The sequence below is a fragment of the Zerene cesonia genome, chromosome 13 (assembly GCF_012273895.1).
Source record: "Zerene cesonia ecotype Mississippi chromosome 13, Zerene_cesonia_1.1, whole genome shotgun sequence".
NCBI classification, from domain to species: domain Eukaryota; kingdom Metazoa; phylum Arthropoda; class Insecta; order Lepidoptera; family Pieridae; genus Zerene; species Zerene cesonia.
The window spans coordinates 8032301-8059873 of NC_052114.1; the positions used below are offsets into that span (position 1 = coordinate 8032301).

The following is a 27573-nucleotide window of genomic DNA, read 5'->3' on the forward strand; positions in this document are numbered from 1 at the left end:
AGCAATTAAAGTTGATCCTTACAAGTATCAGCAGTCAATATCGTAATTCTATTAACTGATTAAGTAAACAACATAAGTTTATTTGTTTGAACAATTTATTTAGGTACATACATACGCTACAATAGTTACTCGCTAGATCATCACCGTAAATTTTTACGGACAAGATTGATAGCTTTTATTTTTTGAGGTGATCTTCCTCTAAAACACAGTTGAATATGTTGGTAACGGTAATTGGTGCTTTAATGCCGAGCCAATTGAAAAAATAAATCGATCACAGCATTAAAGTAAACTAGCTGCGCCCAGGGGTTTCACCCGCGTAAGTCCGTATACCTTAGGAATATCGGGATGAAAAGTTACCTATATGTTATTCCAGTTATCCAGCTATCTACGTCTCAAATTCAGCTCGCAAATCGCTTCAGTAGTTTGTGCGTGAAAGAGTAACAAACACACACACATCCTTACAAACTTTCGCATCTATAATTAATATTAGTATTTCTGGTTGTTAATGAATCAAACATTCCAACGACATATTGTAGCATCTGCCAACCCACATTTGGCCAGCGTGGTGGATTATTGACTGAACCCTCATAGGAAGCCTATGTTCCTTGCATTGGGAACAACTATGGGCTGTCGATGGTGATGATGATGATTGTAAACAGAGTAGGCTTACCAGCGTCCATAATGTTCAGGGTATTGTCTTTCTTGTCACCTTTGGCTGTTGGCTTCGGCGAACTCTCGTAGTTGAAGCAGGCTGCAAACAAGAGAAAGTTTAAGCAAGCGAATTTTTTCTATTCTTTATATTTTTCCAGAATTAAAAAATTGCATTTTGAAACTATTAAAAACTTAAAAATTATAGAAGAAAGCTTTTAGCGTGTAGGACAATAGCATACTTATAAAATAGTAGCTTTCTTTTTTAATCACTAAGTCGTATTACCTAAACCTGTATAAGAAATAAATCTTTGGATATGCCTACGATTATATAGCATCTAGAACTATATATAACATTACCTTCATATAATTTATTGATATCATTTTAAACTATAGTTACCAAAAAGCTATATTCTACATTCTTGTAAATCTTTCCTCTTTTGTGTTTTGCGTACCCAAAGGGTAAAATTTATGTTATTAATGAGACTTCGCTGTCCGTCTGTCTATCTGTCCTTCCGCAATAACAACAAATTATAAAAAATTGACTTCTCACAACGGTAGGAACTTATTTTTTAATTTGACTTGCTCTTTAGCTTATTTGTATGGACCGTCGCGAGTTTGATTGGCGCTTGTTCGATTTTTCTAGAGCACTTAATATTAATTGTATTTGTAGAATTTGTAGTCGATAACCATTAGATGACTCACAATAGACAATAAACTCATTCATCGCCGTCCTTTTGCATATTGAAGCTCATGCAATCGAATTCGATAAACCTAAGACGATCCTCAAAAAGGTTTGGCTGCTGATTCAGGCGGAACGAAGACAATCCATTATATTCCAGTATAGTATATTCCATCTTATGAAGCATGGCATATTTCGATCAATATATTGTTATAGCATCTATGAAGATGCATTGCGTAACCTATTTTCCATTCCTAAGAGATTTAAGTAAAACTTGTGAACTTATGACCTTGTGTCGTTGTAGAGGGTAAACTTTGTATACATAGTACCGAATTTTTAAATTATTTTACCAATAGAATGCCATTTTATTTATAAGTATCACAGAGAATTTATACCTAATAAATATAATTTTGTATTCGTTTAACCTAGTCAATCCGGTCGGAACTGGGACTTATTTACAAAAATAAAAAAAAACCTTATGCTTATCAAATAACTATATTTAAACAAAAACAAATATTTTACAATTATAATTGATTACATAAATATCAATCGTATTTAAACATACAACTTTTATACAAAGTACCTTACCTTTCCCACTTGTTTATCGTAAAATGTTCACTCACCGATTTCAACAAAATGATGTCAACGCGGCTATGACTGAAAGCCACTGTCTCAATAATGCTATATGTCTGAATACAACGCTACACGCTATGGGAAATCGATAGGTATAATTATACTATACAACTAAATTTGAATAATTTAAAAGCTCCATTATTCCGCCGCATAAATCCATGATACGGTTATCATATCTAGTTATCTACTTATCGATATATTAATCTCTAGTTAATTGCCAATACTTTTTGTAACAAAGCGATATCTTTTATTGTAGGTGTTCTTTGTCTTTGGAATTGTAATTAAAAAGCTGCATTACTAGCGCATGCAATAAAACTCAACGTGACAGCGTAAAAGCTTTTATGACTCGTTGTAAATTTCAGTTTAAGTTCGTACATTTGGTACTGACTAGTATAGCAAGTGAAGTCCCGTGTCCCCTAGTGGGGTATGGGGCAGATGATGTACATCCGTTTCACTGATCGATTTTCTTTAGGGACAAGTAGGTGATCAGCCTTCTGTGTCCTGCCAGACCGAGACATTTTTTTTTGTGCGCCCCCACCGGGAATTGAACCCAGGACCCCTCGGTTCTACGCTCACGCGTTAACCACTGTACCAAGGAGGCGGTCAAAGTATAGCAAGGTGGTACATAATTTAGGTAGCAATTTTATGTCCGAATTCAAGTCATTTATGGAATATCTTTCTCCGCTAAACGATTCATGAGCAATCCACAGTAACTGTTACAATCACGTTGTTTTTGAGATTAGGTATAAGTGATTATTAAAAGTAATTATAATATTTTTAAATTAAGCAATAATGATATGATCTTCAGCAGTTGTAAAATATCACAGAATAAAAAAAATACACACCTAGTATTAAGAGCAATTTCAATTATTTACTAGCTATAATGTAATAATGTTATAATTATAATGTCTTGCTCCAAAACTGTGGTATATCGAGCAATCATTTAGATTATACAAAACACCGGCATTTATTATTTCTATATCTTTTTGTCACTTACCTGATTTATGTAGATATATAATGTCTATACAGATTATAAGCGGTATTTTCAATACAACCTCTATTAATTTATTGCGTTCCAACTTACATAAAAACTGGCACTTTGAGGTAAAACACTGCAGATACTAAGGCAAGTCTAGCATACGTAAGAGACTGGAATCTAGATGAAACTATGACAATGTGTCATAGTGCGACGTTGCAGAGGCGTCATGTAACCTCCATCCTTATTTGATACACAGTTGGGTCTGTAGTTATAATATATAAATTGTTTACTTCCGTTAGTTAATTTCTAACATTTTAAATATGGACATGTTATGTACACAAAAAGAATTAATTAAAAACTTAATAAAAGAAACTATAACTAGATGTGTAGCTACGTAAATACCAACAGTTCAATAGAACGGTTCTTTAAGATAAATTCTGAGTTAACTTGCCTTATAGTTTTCCTAAGTACCTATCAACTGAACTGTATGCTTAATCCATAAATATTTTTAAGTTACTACTTTTTAAAATTAAAAATTACGTGTTACTATAATTTTTATTGAAATGCCAAGTGATAGTTTACCACGATCCTAATTCTATTATATACTAGCAGTTCGCCCCGCCTCCATCCGTGCTAGCATATCAAAATTATATTATCTGTGATATCAATCTATTTTTTTTTAAATTATGTAACAGTGATTATGCAAATCTAAATAACTGAAATTCATAAAAGCCCTTCTTGAGATAAGAGTAGTGTAAATCACAAGTCACTTTTGTATAAATATTGCTGAAGATGACACTATGACGACTAGGGACAGTAAAGACACACACAAGTTAATGAATATTGACTATTCCCGACGTACTAAATAATAATAATAATAAAAATCTTTATTTATCTATACCTTACATTGACATTGCAGATGTGGCTTGAATTCTTGAACCAAGGAACTTAAAACTATGGACACTAGTCGTTTAAACAAGGCCGAGCCTGTATCTTAGACGACAGTATCTTCCCGCTATGTCTTTAATATAATTTAGTACAATATATCAAGACAGTATATCGCGAAATATATACACTATTTCATAGTTAAACATACAATTCTAAAGGTGTGTAAAACGCTTTTAAATCCACCTTAAATCAATATCCGTTATCACTGTGCAAACACGTCTTAAATTTAGCTGAAGACTATCGAGCTAGAAAAACAAATATACACATAACGACTAGGTCTCAAACAAAACAAACTCTAAACTAAGGATACTAGAACATAATTTACTATCTATCTATCTCTATAAAGAGAGATAATGATTGTTAAGTGAACTAAAAATGAACCTATACGTATAACGTGACGCGTTGACGAAAAATCAACGACTTAAATTTATTTGTTACTAGCGGTCCGCCCCGGCTTCGCCCGTGGTACATATATAGCCTTCCTCAATAAATGGGCTATCTAACTATGAAAGAACTTTTCATATCGGACCAGTAGTCCCTGAGAAAAGTGCGTTGAAACAAACAAACTCTTCGGCTTTATAATATTAGTGTAGATAATAAATAACTAGGATAGTGTACCTAATACTATATTAATATTTAAGGTATGAATAATAACTTGTGATTAGTTTAAAAGTTTAATTTATATTATGAAACATGAGAGTATTCGTCAGTTTCAGAACTTTTTTAAATAGATATTTAATGAACGAATACCTAAGTAACTTGGTACCTATTAGTTGAGACAATTTTAGTTTAAAAATTAAATAAATAGTATGAGCTGACCTGCCAATCCTATTTATTGATATCAACTAATATTAACACTGTACTGCTAATTATTAAATATATTATTAGTATCAGTTAAAAGCTTAGATGTGTATAATTCATTGTTGAATTACATTTCTTTCATACGGGTACAACACAAATTTAAACATACCCGCCATGGAGGCGCTGCTCATACGTCCCCGAGTGAAATCAATTTTGAATAACAGATTATTTTCCACAGAAAAAACAATTCCCTCTAATTTAATAGTATTAAAAAAGTTCAGTATTTTTATTTTATTAGCAAAGTTATCAATGTAAGTATCTCTCGTATAACACAATTTCACGTTAAATTATTAAATGACATTATCTTTCAAAGTTATTTATTCCACATAATATTTTACATATTATACTACTCTGCCAGTATCATTAAATAAAAAATGTCAACTTTTCAAATCTTAGTAATGGAATATTAAAAAAAAATAAGCTAAAACAATTAGAAGTGGGTAGATACTGTATCTATTTAACATTTTGTCCTCATACTAATTTAATACAACATTTACTGGTAACCCGATATTGTTCCTTCGTAACTGTCACTGTCATAAGTCATTAATGTCAAAAAGTCACTGACTAGACTGCATCAAATACATAAACATTTAACATTCTTGGATAATTTGTTTTTCTCCACGTTTAAGTTGAAAAGTGTGTGTGTTATATTTTTTGGCTGAATGATAGATAACTATGGCACCAGGTAAAAAGAATGCTACACGTGGCAAACGTTCAAACCATCACGTGCCAAAAAACTATGCAGAAAGGATGCAAGATTTAAGTGTTCAATCATCAGAAGAAAGTGACACAACAAACAGTTCGGACGATGAAGGTGCTGAAGCGGAGTTTTCTGTGAGCATGTGGGATTTAAATCACTGTGATCCGAAAAAATGTTCCGGTCGCAAGTTACTGCGGCATAACCTGATAAAAAATTTAAAATTGGGCCAGAGGTTTCAAGGACTGGTACTCTCTCCTGTTGGTACCCAATGTGTAAGTCCAAATGACAAGGATATTATTGAAAAGTTTGGTTTGGCAGTGATAGATTGCTCATGGGCGAAAATCGATGAAACACCATTCAGTCGTATGAAATCCCCACACCCGCGATTACTGCCGTTTTTAGTTGCAGCGAATCCAATTAATTACGGGAAGCCGTATCAATTGAGCTGTGTGGAAGCATTGGCTGCAGCTATGTTTATTACTGGTCATAAAAGGGAAGCAAAGTTTTATTTGTCAAAATTCTCATGGGGCCACTCATTTTTGGAATTGAATTCAGAAGCACTGGATGCTTACGCTTTATGTACTGATAGTAAAAGTGTGCTCGAAGCGCAGACTAAGTATTTACAAGACGTGGAAAATGAAAAGGATACAAGGTCAATGTGGCCCTCAAGTAGTTCAGATTCAGGAACAGATAATGAGACTAACAAGTTATGAGTTAAGCATATTGGGGTATACTGATTTATTGTTTATTTAAAGTATACTAAAGCCTATATGGTCAACTGATTATCAACTCCATATTGATGCATACATTGAGTGATGGAAGAAAACATAATATTATGGCTGTTATGTAAACTCGATATTGAATCTTGTTAATAAATACTTTGTAGTATTGTTATATGAAAACCAATTTTATAAAATTATGAGGACAGTGATTGACAGCTTTTATTTGTAATAAAAATCTATAAATATATATTTTAAAGTGTTGACAAATTTGGTTTTTTCATTTATTATTTCTTTCATCATGTTACCTAGTGTTGCTATACACATTCTTATAATACTTTTTTTTAATTGGATATCTAGTTAAATGTCCTGCATTAATTAATAATATTAAATAAACCTGTAGGTGTATAAATCCTTTTCATTTAATCCTTAATAAATCCATTTCAAGTGTTGTTTGCTATTAAGAGATTTGAATTCAGAGGTAACTATTAATTATTCAAATATTTTTAGTTTATTATCAATATGGATATTATTATAATACACATCGGTTTGATTTTATTTAAATTGTTTATGCACCATCTGTTAAATGTTGTTAGAACTACATTGTTTATATGTTAGCAGGATACAAATTTAAGACAGCGCCATCTAGCGTATGCGTTTGGTAAAGTAAAATGTTGTCTTTTGTCTCTGATAGGTGGCGGTAGGCACGTTGTAGAGTATGATTACCTCAAAGCTCTCATGTGTCCAGTCGTCGAGGTTTCGCTTACGATAAGTTTAGTTTGCTTTTGTAGTTCAAGTGTGGGAGTTGACTTATGTCGAGCGAAGTTATTGTTTGAAACACGCGATGTATTAAATAATACAATCTATGTGTGAGTGATTTAATATTTTGTGCTTTCTGTGTAGTGATTATAAGTGAACTTATTTAAGTGTAACGGACAATTTTCAACTGATAAGGTAACTTAGATTAGTAATTATAAGTTAAAGCCTTACTTTAGTTGCAACCTGTCACGCAGGTGTCTCAAGTCACTAACCTCCGATAAAAGAAAAATAACTTTCTATGGATAGATTGATAAAAACCATTTGACAATCCTGAAATACATATTATTGAAGGAAAAAAAAGTTTTTTTTTTACGTTTTCATTATGTGCTTATAATACTAAAAGTTCTAAATGGAATATAATTGAATGTTTAAGTAAAGCTCCATTATTCATTCATAACATATATTCACAAAATAAGCTTTTGTGTGTACATGACGAATTAATACAATTTATATCGTTTAAGAATTATGAAACGACAGAACTTGAACGAACTTACTTTATTACTCAACTGCGCCAAAACGAGGGCTATGTTTTTTAATATTTTAAATTCATATGTACGTATATTTCTTAGACTATTTGTTGTGTGTTTTTTTGATAAATTTAAGCTTCCTATATATAGATAGGTATTTTAAAATATTTATAATTATTTGAATGTGTAGTTATAAATTGGGAGTATTTTCTTAGTTTTTTTTGTTTGCCTTAAAATTGTTTGCAACAATTAGGTAAATTGGTATTTGAATCTATCTTTAATGACACATTTGAATGTATTCTGTAGCGCTTTGTCGTAGAATAGAGTTATCAGACTAAACTTATTATAACACTTATAGTATTTATAAATTAATTATCGAAAAACATGAATATCTTAAAACGATTATAATGTACTAGCTGCGCCCCGCGCTTTCACCCGCGTAAGTCCGGACCCCGTAGGAATATCGGGATAAAAAGTTGCCTAAATGTTATTTCAGTTATCCAGCTCCGTATTACATTTCATTGCAATCGGTTGAATAGTTTTTGCGTGAAAGAGCAACAAACACGCACACATCCTTACTAACTTTCGCATTTATAATATTAGTAGGATATAGGTATAAATATTAGATTTCAAGTAATTCATATTGTAATACGTAAGATTTTTTAATGTCAGTAATGCAAATAAAAAATATAAATAACGATACTTATTAATTATCACACTAATATTATAAATATGAAAGTTTGTATCTTTGGAGGTTTGCCCGTGTATCACGCTGAAACTAGTAAAAGCTTCTAGTGCTATATAAAAGTAGATGATATGATTATGTAAATACCATTTTTAAATAAGTAATTAAAGAAATATGGTGATATAATATCATAACTTACAAAATTGATTATTGAATTGCAAACCGACCTTCGCAGGTCGTATCTTTAAAATGTTTTTTTAAATTTCGAAACGTCAATAATTATCACGGATACTTTTCATTTATAAACAATGATATTTCGATGAATGTGTTCGATATTTTTAATTTGTAGAATAATTTACTAAATTATTATAAATGTGAGGTGTTCACTATATGGACCATCGTATGGACGTTCTTATTATAATGATCTTTAATATGAATGTAATCATGTAAAATATTCGACGGTATGATAAGTCGAAATATTTTAATGTTTCTTGTTTCGTCCGGTGAGTTTATTTTATTTTACATTAATTGCTGACTAAATTAAAGTCATTTCCATATATTTTCCGCGTGTTAAGATAATTTCTGTTCTCATTGGAAATTGGATATTTGGAATATTTGTTGCATTTAATGTAATAATATTACATTATAGATGCGATAGTTTGTAGTTAGTAATCACTACTTAAAGCAATAAAAAAATATATTTCGTAGAAAATTTAATTCTTTTTTTATTTGGCGGTCGACACTGGGCCGCCTGATGGTAACCGCTACCACCGGCCATGAATATATTGGAGAGGCGTAAGGTCCATTGTAGACATTACGCTATTCATTCATTCAAGATTATTTTTGAAAAGAAAGAAAAGTGCATTCAAATATTTTCGAAATCTCGCTTGCCCTGCCCGGGAATAGAAACGACTAAAATCTTTTAAAATTACACCCTGTGCTTTTACTGCATCGATCGTTAAAATCAATTATAAGGAAGAACTCTCTTTATAAACTTGATAAATCAAATATGAGGAAGAAAATTTCATTGTTTCTATAGCTTGCTCTCTTAAGAATTATAAAATTACACCTTAAATATATCAAATATGTATAACTACTGATTTTGTATCAAATACATTTCTATATATGTTAAACTATTATATCGCTTTACAGATGTCCAATTATTGTATAGTGGACAAGTGGATAACCTGTCAAATTATGTGGAAAAATGTTAATATTATTTTGACAAATTCGATGTGTTGTTTCATATGACTATCTATCTACGCTTAGTCACAGAAAAGGCAACACATCATGAAATCGCTAAGAAAACCGCATAGTACCAGTCAAACATGCTCCTGTACCTCTTGTTTATTCAATAGTGATACTGATGGTCATAGTTTTCAAAAGTTTTTGGTAAGTGGCTCTAAAATAGATCGTCTGTATTATGGAAAATATATTCCTCTTCGGGAAAGAAAACTCTTAGATAAATTGGTAAGAACTAGAGCAGTTTATGATGATATTAGAGCCCAATTAGTCTCGGATAGTACATCGAGCTTACAGAAAAATGCGAATTTCAAACGTTATTCATCAGCAAGTGAACTTGATGATACAGAGAAAAGCAGTGCTATTTTAGAGCTAGTTAATTTAGTTGATAAAGGTGCTGCTATAAAATCATCAAAGCTTAGTGAATGTTGTAGCTGCTGTAGTTGTTCGTTGAAAATGCGCAAAGGTGAACATGCAAAGAATCTTCACAAACATAAACACGTGCATGGTCATAAATATGTTGGAGAAAAACAAAGATATGAATTTAAAAGACGAAAAGGAGTACGGTTTAAAGCAAAACACATAAAATCTGATCCTTGCACCTGCACATTTCAATTCAGTAGTCGGGCAAAAATTCAGTCAAAGCAGCAATACGAAGATAGTAACGATGGCGCAGAGGCAAAAGCTAAGTCTAATAAATTCAAAGCAGTGGCAAAAAAATCTTTACAAAAGCTTGTGGATTCCAAAACAAATCTTCAAAATAAAATGGATGCAGCTATGGCCAAGATTCAAGATTCTAAAATAAAACTAGAAGAGTCTTTGGCACTTCATACTAACGAATCGTTGGAAAAAATTGAAAGAATGAAATATCGAATTAGAAGGAAACAAAAGTATCCAGAAAGCATGGCATTCGATGCAAATCTTGTAAATGAAGGCAAAAGTAAAACAAGTCGCTTGAAAAATCTTGCGAAATCATCACGCGATAAACTAAAAATTTCACAAGCTAGGTTAAAAAATAAAATGCAAGAAGGTGGTGAAATAGTGGAGATGCAAGTAAAGAAATCTCTAGAGAAGATTAAAAAAACCAAGGACAAAATTAAATCTATAATATGTGAATGCCCTGAATATATTTCAGAAAAAGAAAAAGATTTATCTTTTAAAGCCAAGAAGGAAGCAGGTGAAAAAGTGGAATTGCAGCTTAAACAATCTCTAGAGAAAATGAAAAAAAGTAAGGATAAAATTAAATCTATAATATGTGAATGCCCTGAATATATTTCAGAAAAAGAATACGATTTGTTTTTTAAAGCCAAGAAGGAAGCAGGTGAAAAAGTGGAGTTGCAGCTTAAACAATCTTTGGAGAAAATGAAACAAACGAAAGATAAAATTAAATCAATTATATGTGAATGCCCTGAATATGTTTCAGAAAAAGAAAAAGAATTGTCATTTAAAATCAAGAAGGAAGTAGGTAAAAATTTAGACTTGCAATTTAAGAAATCCTTAGAGAAAATAAAAAAATCCAAAGATAAAATTAAATCTATAATATGTGAATGTCCTGAATATACTTCAGAAAAAGAAAAAGAGTTAGCATTAAAAATCAGGAAGGATTCTATCCGAAAGTTTAAAGAAAATTTAAACAAAAAACAATATTTAGAAAATTGGACATGCGAGAATGATTGTACTCAAGGAGCGTGTATTGCAGAAGAATGCTATGAAAAATTAAAAAGAAGAAAAGGACACACAAAAAAGATACATGACAAACATTATAGACACTCCAGTATACGAAAAATGAGTAGTCGAGAAGTAACGGTTAGCATATTGCCTAAAAAATCAAACTCTGGAATTCAAGCACAACAAATCATAGTGCATAAAGGAACAAATCATGCAAAGAAAGGTGTTAATATCAATAAGAGCTCTAAGAAAAATAAAGAAAAAGGTCAAGAATATTTAAAAAACAAAAGAAAAAAAAATGAACGACCTGCGCTATCATCATTCAGTTCTGAACAAAATAAAGAGTCGCATCCAGCAGTTAGAATTGGTTCATCTGCTAGTTTTAACGTTGAATTTTATAAGGATAAATCAAATCCAACAAAAATTAAAAGCAGTTATCCATCGCAAAGAACCGATATTGAGCAATCTTCCACCACACAAAGGAGTCGTCCAGGAAATAAACAAATAGTATCAAAACACAAGAAAGGGTCACATGTAAAGTTAAAGGTGTCAAAAAGAGATATAAAACAGAAAGGTTATGCTCTTAAGAGATGCTTTTGTACTTTGAAATTAAAGCCAAAACGACCAAAATCAGTATCTCAAAAATCTACCGGTACTATAACTACATTCAAAAGTCAATATCGAATGGAAACCGGAAATTTGAATAGAAATAAAATAAACATTAAACTTCAGCCATATGAGTGTGAACCCGGTATTTGTGTACCTTACAAATGTAATCCCTATCATTGTATAAAACTTCAAAATAAAAGGTTGATTACTAAAAAGAGAATCCGTTCAAAAAATTCATATACTACAAGTTCTAGAAAAACAAGATCAACATCGAGCGTGACACCTAAAGAAAAATCATCTAAAGCAAAACATGTTCAGTCTGCTGCTATAATACCGATACAAATGCATATACCGAAAAAAGAAAAAGGAAATTTGCAAAACAGAAATGAGATCGCAGAACCCAATCGTAATGTCGTGCGTATTGGTTCTACATTTAGTTTCAATATAGATTTTTATCGGGATACAGGAAAACAACAATCACTTTCCAAACAAACTAATATGAAAAGCCCTGATCTTCAAAATTTAACATTACAACCAAAAATGAATAAAAAGGTACATTTACAAAAGCCAAAAAGAAATAAAGAAAAGAAGTACAAAAAACAACCGGTAGTGTCCACTACAGGGACCGAAACAAGTGGTAATTTTTATAAAAAGACCCGTAGTAAGGCAACTAAAACAGGAAGTAATTTGAGCTATTATTTTCATCTTGATCCTTATGAATGTGAACCTTTTACTTGTATTCCGGGAGAATGTGATCCATATATTTGTCTTCAAAATATTAAGAAACGTTTAAAAAAAACAAAAGAAATCAGTCTTGGTACAATCAATCCAGGGAGTATTTCAACATCGAGTTACACATATTCGTATGGAAAATCCAAAGATGTCTTCGTTCAATCTAAGCCAAATACCAAAGAGCAGAAGGTTTCAGTTCAAACAAAAGCCCAACCGGTCAGCAAGGTTGTTTATACCCCGAAGATATCGAATATGCAAAACAAATTAAGAAATTCAATATCTGTGGGATCTACATTTAGTTTCAATATAGAATTTTCAAAAACTTGTAATGCAAAAGAGGAACAGTTTGATCCACCACCGATTCCATTAGACGAAAGAACAAAAAGGAAAGTGAAGCATAAAGGAATAAAATTAGATAAAATTACAGTTGATAACATCGATACACAAGTGGAAAAAACAAAAAAAGTTGACAAATCATCTGTTGTTGGACCAATATTGAAAAGATGTTTCTGTACATTAAATTTATATAAAAAACGTAACAGACATAAGGACAAACATAATATACCTAAGAATACGATGTACACAGTTAATACAGCTTTAATAAGTAGTGATATGGCAAGCCAACTTCATTTATGTGGGATGAGTGAAGGATGTATTTCTGAAAAACGGTCAAAATATGAAATCTCAAGAAATAATAGCATTTTCCACTTAGACAAAGGAAGAAACACGAATAATATTGCAGGCAAACAATCTCTGGAAATAAATTCAGATTTAAGTGTAAGTGTGGAACTAATTAAGAAATCTTCACACCGCCAATTCTTTTTTAAACAAACAAAACTTCAAGAGGCAAACGTAGTAGCGAATTATGACAGATTTGCAAAATTTCAAGATGATTTCATTAATCCAGTATCAATAAATCCAACAAAAACTAGCCTTGCTCACTATTTAAATAGCTGCATTTACGCTATGAATATGCAAGTAGACAATAAAAATATAATGAACAGAAAACTTAAGCCATATGAATGTGAACCCGGTATATGTATACCTGGACAGTGTGATCCTTATGAATGTCAAAAATTGATTATGAAGCGACTGCAAAAAAGAATTTCTAAATCGTCTGGTACACCAACAGATTCTAGATCAATTTCTAGTAGTCAAACGCGGAAAACACCCACTCAATCACATATCGTAAGTGTATCTCCGAAACCCGAGTATAAAAAGAAACGATCAGTACAAAAAGTTTCAAAGGCTATCGACAAGAAGCAAGTTGTTCGAGTGGGATCAAATTTTAGTTTTGATATTGAATTTTATAAGAAAAGTTCAAACAAGCCAGTTAAAATACAGTATCATGATGATGAACCACCAAAGCGAACAAAAGAAAAGCAATCGAGTGTTCAAACAAAGGACAAAAAAATAATAACAAGCTCTGATACTCAGGACAGTGAGTCCCAGTCGAAACTACACAAAGTAAAAGCTAAAACTTCTCAAGCTTTGCAAGGTGTGCAAAGATGTTTTTGTACTTTGAAATTACAAAAGCAAGGAAAGTTAAAACAAAAAGGGAAAAAAGACAATACCAATACAGTGCGTGATGAGTCAATGAGTGTCAAGACGGTAAATAGAGGACAAAATACTAAACCCATTAAAATGACTCGAGAATTATTGCCGTATGAATGTGAACCAGGTATATGTATACCAGGTGAGTGTAATCCGTATGAATGTCTTGAATTGATTAAGAAAAGGAAACGCAAAGAGAAAGGTACCGATACAGTTTTGCATAAAAAAGTAACTACTACGTCAACGTCAAGTACGGTGCAAAAACGTAAATCTCGAGCAACTTACGTACAGCCAAAACGTCAACCAAAATTTCATTCTGAGACTGTGAAACCAAAGTATAAACAAGTTACGTCTCCTGATAATGCTGGAAGACAAACGGTGAGAATTGGTTCCAGTTTTAGTTTTAATATTGACTTTTACAAGGATAGTTCACCTCCTGCTAGTCAAGAACGTGTTATTAAAACTGACAAGTATAAGCATAGTGATGAGGTTCCGAAAATACCTGTAGCCAAAGAAAAAATAAATAAACAAAATTTTACACATCCACGTTCCCAATCAAAAATATCTCAAACTTTAAAAGTACCACAAAAAAGTTCGTCAATAGATGCAAAACCTTTTTTACAACGATGTTTTTGCACTTTACAATTGCGCAAAAAAGAGAAGCAAAAAGAAGAAAAGAGAAAACGTGATGATGTCAAAAAAGTACAACAAAAAAATGTAAAGACAATGACAAAAGGGACAAAAGAGGTTCGTGAACTTCTACCGTATGAATGTGAGCCTTCGTTTTGCATACCAGGGGAATGTGATCCATACGTTTGTTATGAAAGAATTAAACAGAGAAATAAAAAAATTAAAAGTTTGGGTACGGAGACAAAAACTCGATCCAAAAAAACGACTGGCAGTACTCCAACATCTAAGAAACAAAAACATAAAAAGATACAATTTCAGCATGTCGATGATGAGCCAAAAACAGCAGCGAAATCGAGTGTTCCTAAACCAATTGTTCAAAGTGGACAAAAACAAGTTGTAAGAATTGGTTCAAATTTCAGCTTTAATGTAGAATTTTTTAAAGATTCAGGGCTAGATAGTAACAGAATACAATATGATGAATCACAAATTCGCAAAAACAAAACAAAAGATGTAAAAAAAGACACAGAGACGTTTCCAAAAACTGCTACAAAAAAGCATAAAATTGTACAAGATAAGAAATCTTTGCGTTCTGGCCAGTCACAGACGGAAACTAGTTCTAAATCTGTTAAATCAGGTATAATTTCCAATCTAGAGAGGTGTTTCTGTACGCTGGCACTTATGAAAGATAAAAAAGCTAAAAAGAAAGACAATAGTAAAGAAGACAAGGCACAATTGAAAAAAAATAAAAAAGAAGTAAAAGTTAAACAAGACGGAAAAGGGGAAAAGGTTAAAAAAAATAAAAAGGATAAAAAAGATGAAAAAGATGACAAAATTAAGAAAGATAAGAAGGATGATAAAAATAAGAAAGATAAAAAAAATAAAAAGGGCAAAAATGCCAAACCTGTGGACAAAGATGTTCAGACGACTAAATCTTCAGCATCAGCTGTCAGTTCTTTCATAAAAAATTGTTTATGTTCTCTCAAAGAAAATAAAAAAAAGCAGTCACCAATAGTAAATGTAGAAATTAAACCGCAAAAACATAAGAAATGGAAATTAGAACCTTATGAATGTGAACCAGGTGTATGCACACCGGGCCAATGTGATCCCTACGAATGCGAAAAACGCATACAAAAACGATTATTACGTGAAAATGCAACAGAGACTAGGCCCATAAAATTCAACACCCACTCTAGTTCTACGCCTGCTAAAACGTATAAAAACCGCAATGTTAAAACTAAACCTCTAAAACCAGAACCAAAAGAAAAGAAGGAATTGCCTTTAGTTATGCCAAAATCGAAACCGAATCAATCACTTTCTTTAGATCGTGAAAGAAATAATAAGCAAACTGTAAGAATAGGATCCTCATTTAGCTTTAACATAGAATTTTTTAAAGATAACTTGACCCCTGAACCCATACGAAAAATACCACCGCATTTAAAAGACGTTGATACTATTAGTACAAAAAAAGAAAAACCGAAATATAAGTCAACAGGACAACAATCATCTCATCATGTGAAAAAATTTGATTCATCAGAATTATCTACCGTCAAGACCCAGCCTAGTAGTACGGTTACCGATCCAATACTCAAAAGATGTTTTTGCACGTTGCAATTTCATAAAAGTGCAGCACGTCTGAATAAAAACCACAATATACAAAAGAAGCCAGCACGTAATAAGAAAAAAGAAGAAATGCCCAAACAAAAAAAAACTACGTCCACTAAAAATACCACTACCGTATCGTACGTGACTTGTCCTAATGAATGTCCGCCTTTTATGTGCATTCCAAATAAGTGTAAGTCTAAAGTGTGTAGAGAAAAACATATAAAGACTGGCTCACAAAAAGTTGGTAATGAGGATAAAATATTACACAAGTCAGTTGACGCTAAATTATTATGTAAGAAATCAAAGAAAGTACAAGCGCAACTAAAAGAAAACGTATCGTTGAAATGTTACAATGAAAAAGAAAAGGGTATAGTAGAAATACCTCGATTTAGTAACTATTTCAAAAAAGAAAACAGACAAGCTCTCAAATTTGGATCAAACATTTCTCTAAACATTGAATTCTATAAGGAATTACTGCCTCCAGTTCCTGTAGATACATCAGATACTAAAAAAGAATATTTGAAACCAAAGAAATACGAAACATGTGATAGATCAAATTGTTTAAACTTAAAGAAGAAAAATGTCCAGGCATTACGTTCGAATGTGCGTGGTGTAAAGTCACAAATTGAAAAATGTCAAACGATAAATAAACGATCTAACACAGTCAACAAATTAAAAAGATGTTTTTGTACCCTGAAGTTGCAGAAAAGTAAAAACGATACAATTGCATGTAGGGCACCTTATTCACAAGTTATTGAAGTTCGTAGAGTAGAAATTCACAGCAATAATAAGAAAACATCTAAGAAAACTAACACCGAATGCAAAAATGTATGTACAAAGATTGATGCAACTTTATTAAACTCCTACAAAAGAGATAAATCTTCACCTCAAAAAAATATTACCAAAATGACAACTATTTTACCTTACCAACCCACCAAATTTAAAAAGAATGTTAGCAAATCGCTTGTGAATCATGGCAAGCCACATATCCAGAAACCACCCGTGAAGCCGTCCATTACTCTCACCCAAAAGGGTAAACGGTTAACTAGAAAAAAGAGTGTAAACGCTTTTCACTGCTCTCAATTACCTTCCTCTAATAAAACTAATAACTCTGCTATTAAACGGTATCTATGTCGCTGTGCAAATAATGCTACTACGAAAACCGGAAAGTCAACATTTTCAGAACCTGTCTGTGATAAGATTGCAAAAAACAAGGAAAAACCATGTAAGCAACCTAATGAAAATGAAAAAACGTCGAAAAAAATCAAAGGAGATGTGAACGGACTATGTGTTGATGATCTTAAGACGTCTCACAGTGAGCGTCAATCAAAACATTTAAAAGAAGTGTCTGCGATTAGGACTTCAAAAAGTCTTAAACTATCACAGAAAGATAAAGATATATCCAACTTGGAGAAATTAAAGATCCTCAAGGCTGACCTAATCCAAAAAGGCGATGAGTATAAGGCACCTCTATCTAAATTGATAAAATCTGCAATGAAATCACCGGATGATAAAAATTTTGTTTGTTCAAAATGTTTGGCGATACATAACACCACAGAAAGAAAAAATTTAAAAGTTAACTTCAAGGATTCTCCTCACACCTTAGGCAAACAAGGAAAATCAAATAAAAAGGCATCGACGACAAAGGACGTACGAAAAACAAAGTCCAAAAATGTATGCGAATCCTGTAATAAAAGCATTGATGAAAAATGTAAATATTGTAAAGTTTGTTTCAAGTCCGAGAGCCAATTTAAAGAATATTTTAATATGATCATGAAACAAATTGGGAAGTTACCTATTAAAACTTGGCTAAACAAAATCCAACCGAAAGAGTTTATAAAAGAATCACATCCACAACCGTTGTTTGATGTTTACCTAGAGTCAGACAGCTTAAAAATCATCAACAAAGAAGAAGTTGATAGAAAAGTTAAAGAACTATATATACCTAAAAGAAAAACTAAACCCCAAGAGCATGGGGATTCGTGTGTTTGCTGTATATGTCGCGGAAAAAGAGCTAAGGTGGGCAAATCTAATAAAGTAACTAAAAAACAACTCCTCAAATTCGGAAAAAAGACATGTACATGTGGAAGTGAAGTGTGCGCGAAAAGTGTTGAAGAAAAGAGGTTGAGTATATTAGAGGACAAAAAATCAAAAGAGTTAAAACCGTGCATATGTGGAAGTCCTGTATGTGGAGAAGAATCCCAACTAATGCATAAAATAACAAAAAGTCCCGGAGAAATGGTTTGCACATGTAGAGAGGAAATGGAAAAGAGAAGGCAAAAGATGAAGAAAATAAATGAAATCGCATATAGAAAAAGGCGAAAAATTCTGTCTGAACAAGAAAAAAGAGAGGATATTATTCGGAGAAAACATCGACTTAAAGAAGATTTAAGACTTGAAAAATCAATTAAAAAAGATGCAAGCGATACCATGCTATTGACTGAATCAGTCATAGATGTTGCAAAATTGGGTATTACAGGCGTATCCGACCTGCTTCGCCTTTTATATAGATGTGTTAGAGACCCAAAACATTCTTTGTACAATATTAAATCAATGAAGGAAAATCCGAGCCTGATTCTAAAGTCGTTGAAAAACGCTTACAGTGACAGTGGCGTGGCATCAACATCGAGAAGAGTAATGAAGCGTGTTCAATCAATGGAAGCTGTAAAATCAGCGACAGAATTACTGGAACAGTATCCAGCAACGAATTATTTAATTCACATTAATAATCCAAAGAAGCGGATGCAAGCTATAAAGAAAAAGCGGCGTAAAGAACGCATCGACTTTCATTGCAATCTTTTCATGAGTTCTTTGAGGAAGAGACCATTTATGTGGATATATGATCGTTGGCCTTGGTTTTATCCACATTGTTTATCAATTCTAAATGTATGGCGTCAATTTGCGGATGTAATGTTGTTCTTATTAGCTGTTGTTGTATGGAGTCCTTGTATTTTTGCCATGGAAATGTGCAGAGCCGTGATGTGTTGCACTTTGTGTACGGGTTAAAGGTGTTTATTAAATTTCTTGTCATTTTATTCCTCTTTGTTTTTCTATTTCCAAAAATTATAAAACTGTGTATATTTTATACAATTTTTTTTTGTTTTTTAAATATTTATATTTTTAGCATTTTTTAAGTACACTATTCTCTTGAAGTTCATTCTCGGCCATAAAATTTTCACAAGCTAAAATGAAATTTACATCCCCTTTATTAATTGAACATTTGTGCTTATAACCTATGCACCCTGAGTTCAATGGCCGATGCAATAAAATTTAGGGTGCATGTTATCTGGCCTTATGTCATGGTCAATTTTAATATTTTTATCAGAACAACATCTATTTATAATGCTATAAAAGTTTCGTGGTATAGGAAATTTAAGAATGATAAAGCAAAACAGAGGTCGTATCAATGACAAAAAAAATTCAAACTTCAGTTACTCTCTGTCGCAGTTTCCTTCGTGAACTAGAGGGGTTATCCAAGAAGCTAGTCTCTACATCAATACTAATCTCTATACCTACTGCAACTTAAAATAGTTATCCAACTATTCAATCGAGTTTCAACGAAATGAGACGCAATGCGTTCAAAGTGTGAAAACAAAAGAGAGCGGTATCGACCAAACCCTCAAAAGTGAGGGCCGCCACCCTCTTTATGACTCAGAGGGGAGGACCCTTGCACGTAGGTACCGCTGTACCCTCAGTACAGAACATGCACTCACTATTGATCTGGGGTATTTGGGACCATCTAATAAGTTTTTGACCTATCGAATTTCGCCTCGTATTTTAGGGTTGAGTTGTTTATTTTTTACGGTAAGAACCAATCTTTATGGCATTGGTATATACATGAAATGATTTTTTTAAACAAACGCTAAAATAATGCCGAATGTATCAAGATGCTATAAAGATTATATTATCTGCGAGCGCAGTAATAATTTTGTACTCTCATAGAAAAAATATATTTACATATATCGCAATAAGGTTCATATCACTGCTGTTAACTAAAAAAAAAGTACCGAAAAACATTGGTCGAGGTAAAACTTCTGCTAGAGAGATGAGTTTAAAAGTAAGTAACGTAAAATTTATTAAAATTCGCTCGAAAATAATAAAAAAACAGCAAAGTTTACCGCTTTATAGAAGCTCGTTTATAACTGTATTATTTAATGAATAAAGATTACGGTTATTTTGTGATTTATTGAAATATTATAAAAATACTGGCAGACATTCACTTGACGTTAACTAGGTTCCATTTATGCAACAAATTAACTTTTCAATATTATTCGAAGGTAATTATTAAAGTCAGGCAACCAAAAATGTGTAAAACGAATATTTAACAATAATTTATCATGAGGATGTAATGCAGATATTTACATCATCATATAGTTAACAAAATGGAATTAATACAGAAAATTTAACATGCTCATAAATTCATATGTTATCGTAGGTACTGCCATACTTTCCGCAATAACACGATTAACATGCTGTCATTTCGAGTTTATGTTCAGTTTACAAATTACACGTCATCGAATTGATCCCGCGTCCACACAACGCTATAAAATATGCGAGTGATGATGTGTAGCCATCTCTTTTTAATCGCTTTATCGAGACAGAGACAAAATGAGACAGTAACAGTTGAATACATTAATTTTGAATTTGTCCGTTATTTTAAAATATGCAAAGCTTGTCTGTTAATAAAATAAATTAAATACATAGTTTAATTTTTTTCTGTTTCTATGGATATTCTTTTCAGTTTCTCTATAAATTACTAAACTATAACAAGTAATTATCGAAACCTATAAACAAAAGACGTACAAATATCTCCGTTGTTTTAGGCATATTTTTCACTAAACATAACAATTTAGTAGTTATTTATTTAAGGTAGAATTATTAATATAGTTTTAAAATAAAAAAATACCTCATCAAATTTTCACTTAACCAAAGGGGTTTCGAGGGTTCCCGCCAAAATGCTTCCCAACATGGCGGTTCGAGCGCGCCTCTTTACGATCACCGTGAAAATTACGACGCTCTCCGTACGTAAAACGTAAAACTTTTATATCCTTCGTGTTGGTTTCACGTACTACCGCATAATAATAGAATTATTGCTGAAAAGCATGCAGCGTTCAACGAATTTTTCTTACATGACAAATAAATTTTTGTTCAAATACTTCTCAATTTATGAGTAATTGTTGTGATCCGCATGGTGATATTAAAATGAAAAATATAGACTTGCATATCGACTCGTCAAATGTCTTGTTCCTTTATATTATTTTATAGGTAGATACATACAGAGAATTACATTAACTATTACATACAAATTACTATAAGAATTAACATATACTATAAGAATTATAGAAAAACGCGTCTATTTTCCATACCGTAGCAACCGTTGCTCAATCGTTTCAAAATTTCTCATTTGAATGTTGTAAAACTAACAATTAAACGTTTGTTGAAATTAATACTAACTGGCATCAGCTGATACATTTATCATATACAGACAATAAATACTTAAGAATAAAAATATCATAAGCTTGTTGCACGGAAAAATTAAAAAGGCATTAGATGAAGCAATTCGATACGTTGCGAAGACTATTTTTCGTAGTACCGTAAGCGTATGTCGACAAAACGGATTACTCTCAAATACGTGACCATTAGCCCGTGAAAGTACTTAGATTTACGCACCAAGTTTGTTTACGACAAATCGATTCGGTGATTCACTGAACTGCTGTGCCAACGTTATACAGACCAGCGTTCCCAATCGGTTATTTAGCATGTTCTAAACCATCGAGATTTATATCTAGTCGTTTTATATGGGTAAAAAGGGCTAAATGAGAAGGTCTGTCAAATTAGCTCTATATATGCGAAATAAAGTATTCAGATAATTGTGAGTGTTCTTTAATTCTGACTTAATGAAATGTGTCTGTACAGTTTTATACATAGATATCTAACTGTGGTTTTATGGATGTACATATTATTGTTTATTTGTCATGTATGAGCTTTTTCCTTACTCAACTATTCAACGGGTTCGCAGCTACTACAAGTATTATTTTTAGAACTTTATACCTATTTGCTTGTACACAATTTTTGCTCGGCGTATATACCTAACCAAAATAGATAATAATTAATATTATGGTAGAATATTTATCAGTGACCGGAGAGTTTTACGTCATCATCGGGAGTTTATACGTTATTTTATGGCAAAACTTGTGCCAAAATAATTATCCACGGACAATTCGACTCCTCTCTATGAATATAAAATGAGATTTTCCATTCAAGCACGCCCTTGATTCGTTTTTAAAACAGTTCTTATGTTGAAGATGGCGCCGTCTAAATTGTAAATGTAAAATTGTATGAATATTGTAATTTCCCGCCTAGTATTTTAATGTATACTCTTAATATTGGAACAAAATTACTTCTTTATTACGTTTTTGTCTCTAAACGGTTACAGTATAGATTTGAAACGCGTAATTAGTAATTATGTGTATTTATAAATGTTTCTAGAAAGTTACGTATAAAGCTCACAAATAGGGTACCTACAGCGTGCTATGACGTGGTATGATAAACGACATTCCTCACAGAGGCCATCTGTTCGCGACAGCAAATAAAGTTGAGTTGTAGGTACATTGAACGTTCTTCTACGGGATCTAAGCATCATTATTCTACGTCTACAGCCGTTGTACAGAGAGACAAATATATTCTCAGGAAAAAAACCTGCCAGATGCAAAAGGTTTACAAAAGCGCACACGACGTTCCAGTGACAAGGTTTTTGTAGATCTCTGATTGATCACTTGAGGCCGTTGACCCGTTCGAGAATTCTCGCTACGAATGCGTAACGGTTGCAAAAAGACGATGCAATTTATCTTTTGTTGATAGCGGACGTGATAAAAAGTTTGAGATTAATAGTAATCGTTTGAAAACGATGAATGAGCGAGTTGAGAAATGTATTGTTCTATTTTTATTATTTAGGTGAAACCATGGATTAGAGTAGTGTGAATTACAAACTAAATATGAAGGAGAACATAGTTGACTTGCTCATTATGTCACTAAAACTTTTATGTTAAATATAATGCAAGCTAATTAAAAGCAAACATGTCATAGACAATCCACATTTATACAACATAATATGTTAATGCAACAAACAAGTTAACAAAGGTAACTTATATCAACTGAAATATCGTCACTAATGTCCCGTATCACAACACCAGTAAAGAGTAGAAACTGTTTCCTTTCAAATTGAAATACAAACCAAGCTTTTGTCAAATTATTAATGACAATCACGCACGATTCACTAAAAGAATACAATCTCGATAAATCGCTGGGAAATGGCGTCCATTAATCAGGAATATTATTATCATCCGTACGTGACCGTGAGCAGTTTGCGCGGTGAAAAAGCGAAATATGTGACCAATTAACCGCCGGGTCGCGGCTCCCGTTCGATGTGATTTCATAATTCATATTACGAAAAATTGTTTAAATTCTCCCCTGAAATTTCATACCTGCCTTTGGATTAATATTAAAAATTCCAGGCAGTGATTGCTTCGGCGCCCGTTGAGTACCATTTTGTTATTCGCATAAATAAGTGCTGAAAGTATCGTTCCATTTTTTATTAAATTGAATTGGATCGTCTGGAACGTCCTTTCTGTTTAAAAATAAAACGAGTATGAGGTCAGCTATAGTTGATTCACAAAAAGTAAACAAAAGAGTAAAAAATAAATAAAAAAAGCATTATTAAATTAGCCAACCATTATGTAATTTTATATAGTTAGTACAGCTTACTAGGTGCAAGAATAAATTAAAGCAGAAAGATATAGAAGATAACAATCGACATTATTAATCAAGGTTCCATATAATCCATATGATTATCTCATGTACGTATGTAAATTTTCAACAAAATGCTTAACAAAGTTTAATAAAAATCCTACCATAATAATAACAGATCCTTTAGAAGATACAAAGAAATTCGTTTAAACTTTAAAGATAAGAAAGTGTTTTAGAAATACATTTGACACCCACAAACAATACTAAATATTCCGAAACATCTGAACCTGGCTTTCATAAAAGTATTAAACATTGATAGTTGTACACAGCGCGATTTGAAATAATAAATTTAGGGTTGAAAGCGGGGGTACGCTCTCGCGCAGTTCGCTATCTGTAAATGGATTTTAAATTAAAGCCCACGAAGGGATTGTCTAGTGGATCACGTGTCGTTTGTATTGAGTATTGTTTACTGTCTCAGTTTTAATGAAAAGTATACACCATCGTATGTTGATACACTGAGGTTATGTTCTACAAAGAATGGATATCCTATAGTTATATTTAGTCTTTGGGGATCATGTTTCTTTCATAGGACATTTTGATAAAATCTGTTTCTGTAGATTACTGAGCTTTCCGTTGTTTGATTTTAAAAATAAATTAGTTTCTTAATATTAGTAAAAAGTTGTATATAATAGGTTCGCGAATATTACTACCTAAATTAAGTAACAACTTTTCTGTTTATAAGATATGAATAATAATAAATAATATAGAAGAGAGTACTACCACCATAAAATGCATAGATTGTGGGATTGTTGAGACGAAGTATTTATCTCTTGTCTGAATTTTATTTACATTTTCTACGTGGTAGTTCAAAGATGAACTTTTTGTTGCATTGGCAAACAATTGTAATCGTTTCAAGTCGTTAGAAATTATACTAAAAAGAACCACAAAAAATAAGGAGACCATAACATTAAAAGACCGAGCTTATGTGAGTATATAACACTATGAACACATACGTAGAGAATGGTAGGGCTATGTAGACAGGCTAACGGCGAAAACAACATACGCGTTAATTGCAAGTACTATGGTATGTCTAAAACAGCCTCTAATCCTGTAATCTAATATGGACCTCAACCGGATCAATTAGGGTGCTGTTTTGTTTGAACTCAGTGTGGCTTTCCCGCGCAGGATTGCAAACGCTCATTCGAAACAGCTAATATTCCTGTGACGTAAACCGCGGAAATCCCGCCGTATGACGTATACTATTATGTTATCTGTGGTATAACATAAGCGCTTGCAGGAATCGCGGCCGCCAGTTGCACACTTTAGTTAAAATGTGCAATAATGCATTTTAAATTTTAAACTTTGAATAAAATCCTTGAAAACTGGTTTAAGTTATTCAACTGTAGGTATTGGAAATAATAGTAATAAGTACTCTTATGTCTATCAAAACTACGTACAGTTTTTATAGTAGATGATTTTAAGTAATGCAGTTGAAATAAAACTTTTTTTTCATATATTCTCCTTAAGTCCAATAGTTCACTAATATTGAATTTAGTCTATACGCATAGTCCAGCAAACATTTATTTTCTTTTGTATATTTAATTGCCTTTTCTTTCATTTGCGCAGCGGAATCTTAATTTAACCAATCCAGATACAATCTAATGTACTTTGATTACAGTTGGCCAACCAATTAATCCCTGTTAACGTGTGTGAGACAAATACATAAATATGTTGGCGATTCCAACAAATCTTATTATCCACGCAATGATATGGAATCATTAACATTTGGCCCGAGCGCAGTATATTTCAGCAGTGGACCGTTAAATCTCTTACGCGTTGTGCATTTCACAGAGACGCAATAACATCGCGTTAAGGTCCAATAGATGTTTATACATATATGCATTAATATATATAGTAAGCATTATGTGGGTTATATGTGATTTGAAATATTTGTATCACCTCATTACATAAGTAACATACCGACATAAGTAATATCCTTTTAAACTTGTATTGTTTTCTTGTGCATCCAAATTTTTGGCTTTTTATTTTTTGTTAATGTATACGCATAGTACTAACTATATAAGCTCGATATTTTTATATGATAATACTAATAGAACGTCACATGAATTTATATTTATTTGTTCATCATATTTTTAACATATTATATAAATCATCCTTTTCTGCATAAAACCTTTAACATACTTTCAATACACAACATTTTTTATGTAAGTATTAATTTTAACTCTGAGGTATTAAATAAAAAAGCTCCTGAGTGGTAAGAAAAGGTAGGTCAATACAGAGGCAACCATGAAATGTTGCGACTTCACCTTTGCCTACAAAATGAATGCAAAATTGTTATCTACACTCAGTTGTAGTCTTTGAAAATTATAAACAAGCAAATTTGGTAATGGTCATTTGTATGCAAATTATTTTAAGTAGGGATGAATTTAAGGCTACTGACATTATAGATATTTCTTTATCTCGAATAAATAGAATAAGGTAAAATTAAAATTTATGTAATATTGAACCGATTTTCAATTTATGTAGTAACAATTTGCGAATACTTTCCATAAAATTCAAACAAGTAGCGCAACACAAGAATTCAAGTCAAAATTTTATTTCTTTTTCTATATTTTGTAAGTGTGAAAGTGTGCAATAAAGAATAAATAATTAAATAAATAAATAATAATAAGTTCAGTGTTGCCAATCTCAAAAGCCGTTAAATTAGGTACAATTCCTGGAGAACTCAAACTGAAACATTGATTTATTCAACTAGACTTCTACAATACAAATAAAAGAAAAGAATAATAGACGAGCTTACAAATCTCTGAGCTGTGGATCTAAACGTGAAGATCAGAAGATAGAGTATTTCTATTTTTCTTATTTTAAAAGGCAAATTTGTCTAACAATAGGCAATTTCGAATGTTGAGCCTTTTTCTATCACGCCGTCGCGTCTGTATATTCCATTTAAGTGTTACCTATCAATCTTTACTCCCGTAAATACTTTGCTATAAGCAAAATATACTTAATTTAATAGTGAATCAAAGCAAATTCAATGTCATTGGGACACACTTTTTGGTGATTATTATAAAGTTATTATAAATAAGGTAAAATATTAAAAATCTTTCATCGCTACCTATTAAAGAGGGTTAGAAATGTCCGTTATTACCATGACAACGCACGCACACCTATGCAATATTGTTAATTACAAATGCAGTTTTTAGTACTGAGTACTTACCATATCCGTGTAGTGCTGATCTGTACACTTAAATTGACAATTTTGCGCTCTAAAATATTAGTAGCTATATACGTATATGTTATATTAAGATTTATGTATCATGCAAGTCTGTGTGCATGCAAGCCTTTTACACAAACGTAAAATGGGGCCCTAACTAAAAATAGTCAGCCTCGTGCCCAAACCATTGCTAATCCTCACATTTGAATGCTTCAAACAAAGAGGACAATGGGCTCGCAAGATAAACGGATTAAAATTTACAATTTATAGTCCCCGGATTACGTTTAGATTCACGTGTGACTGTAATGCTCACGAGCGATTAAAACCATAACCTTTTGAACTCTATTATTTTTGCGTAATTTATGGCGATAAACAAAAGCATTGTCCTTTGATAGCACGATTAACGTAAAATAC

General features: G+C 32.1%; 4 protein-coding genes across 7 annotated transcripts in view; 3 read left to right on the top strand and 1 right to left on the bottom strand.

Moving 5' to 3' along the window:
* The window catches only part of LOC119831576 (calcyphosin-like protein), a 41132-nt gene that overhangs the window by 8113 nt on the left and 5446 nt on the right, over positions 1–27573 (bottom strand). Inside the window, exons 1-2 of one of the 4 annotated variants that reach the window (XM_038354987.1) lie at positions 3048–3122; positions 671–751 (exon numbers count right to left, since the gene is read on the bottom strand). In XM_038354987.1, the coding sequence (XP_038210915.1) occupies positions 671–680 (10 nt within the window). In that variant the 5' untranslated portion in view covers positions 681–751; positions 3048–3122. Of the gene's footprint in view, positions 1–670; positions 752–1953; positions 2013–2960; positions 3002–3047; positions 3123–27573 lie in introns of those variants that run through there. The other 3 variants (XM_038354990.1, XM_038354989.1, XM_038354985.1) reach the window with 3 other exon arrangements.
* LOC119831577 (18S rRNA aminocarboxypropyltransferase) lies at positions 5290–6429 on the top strand. Its single transcript, XM_038354991.1, has one exon. It carries the CDS (start codon positions 5427–5429, stop codon positions 6162–6164), a length of 738 nt encoding a protein of 245 aa, XP_038210919.1. The 5' UTR covers positions 5290–5426; the 3' UTR covers positions 6165–6429.
* The window catches only part of LOC119831578 (protocadherin-like wing polarity protein stan), a 120766-nt gene continuing 100115 nt past the window's right edge, over positions 6923–27573 (top strand). The window contains exon 1 of the mRNA XM_038354992.1: positions 6923–7124. The gene's annotated coding sequence lies outside the window, so the exon portion shown is untranslated. The remainder of the gene's footprint in view (positions 7125–27573) is intronic.
* LOC119831575 lies at positions 8183–20077 on the top strand. Its single transcript, XM_038354984.1, has one exon. It carries the CDS (start codon positions 9432–9434, stop codon positions 19182–19184), a length of 9753 nt encoding a protein of 3250 aa, XP_038210912.1. The 5' UTR covers positions 8183–9431; the 3' UTR covers positions 19185–20077.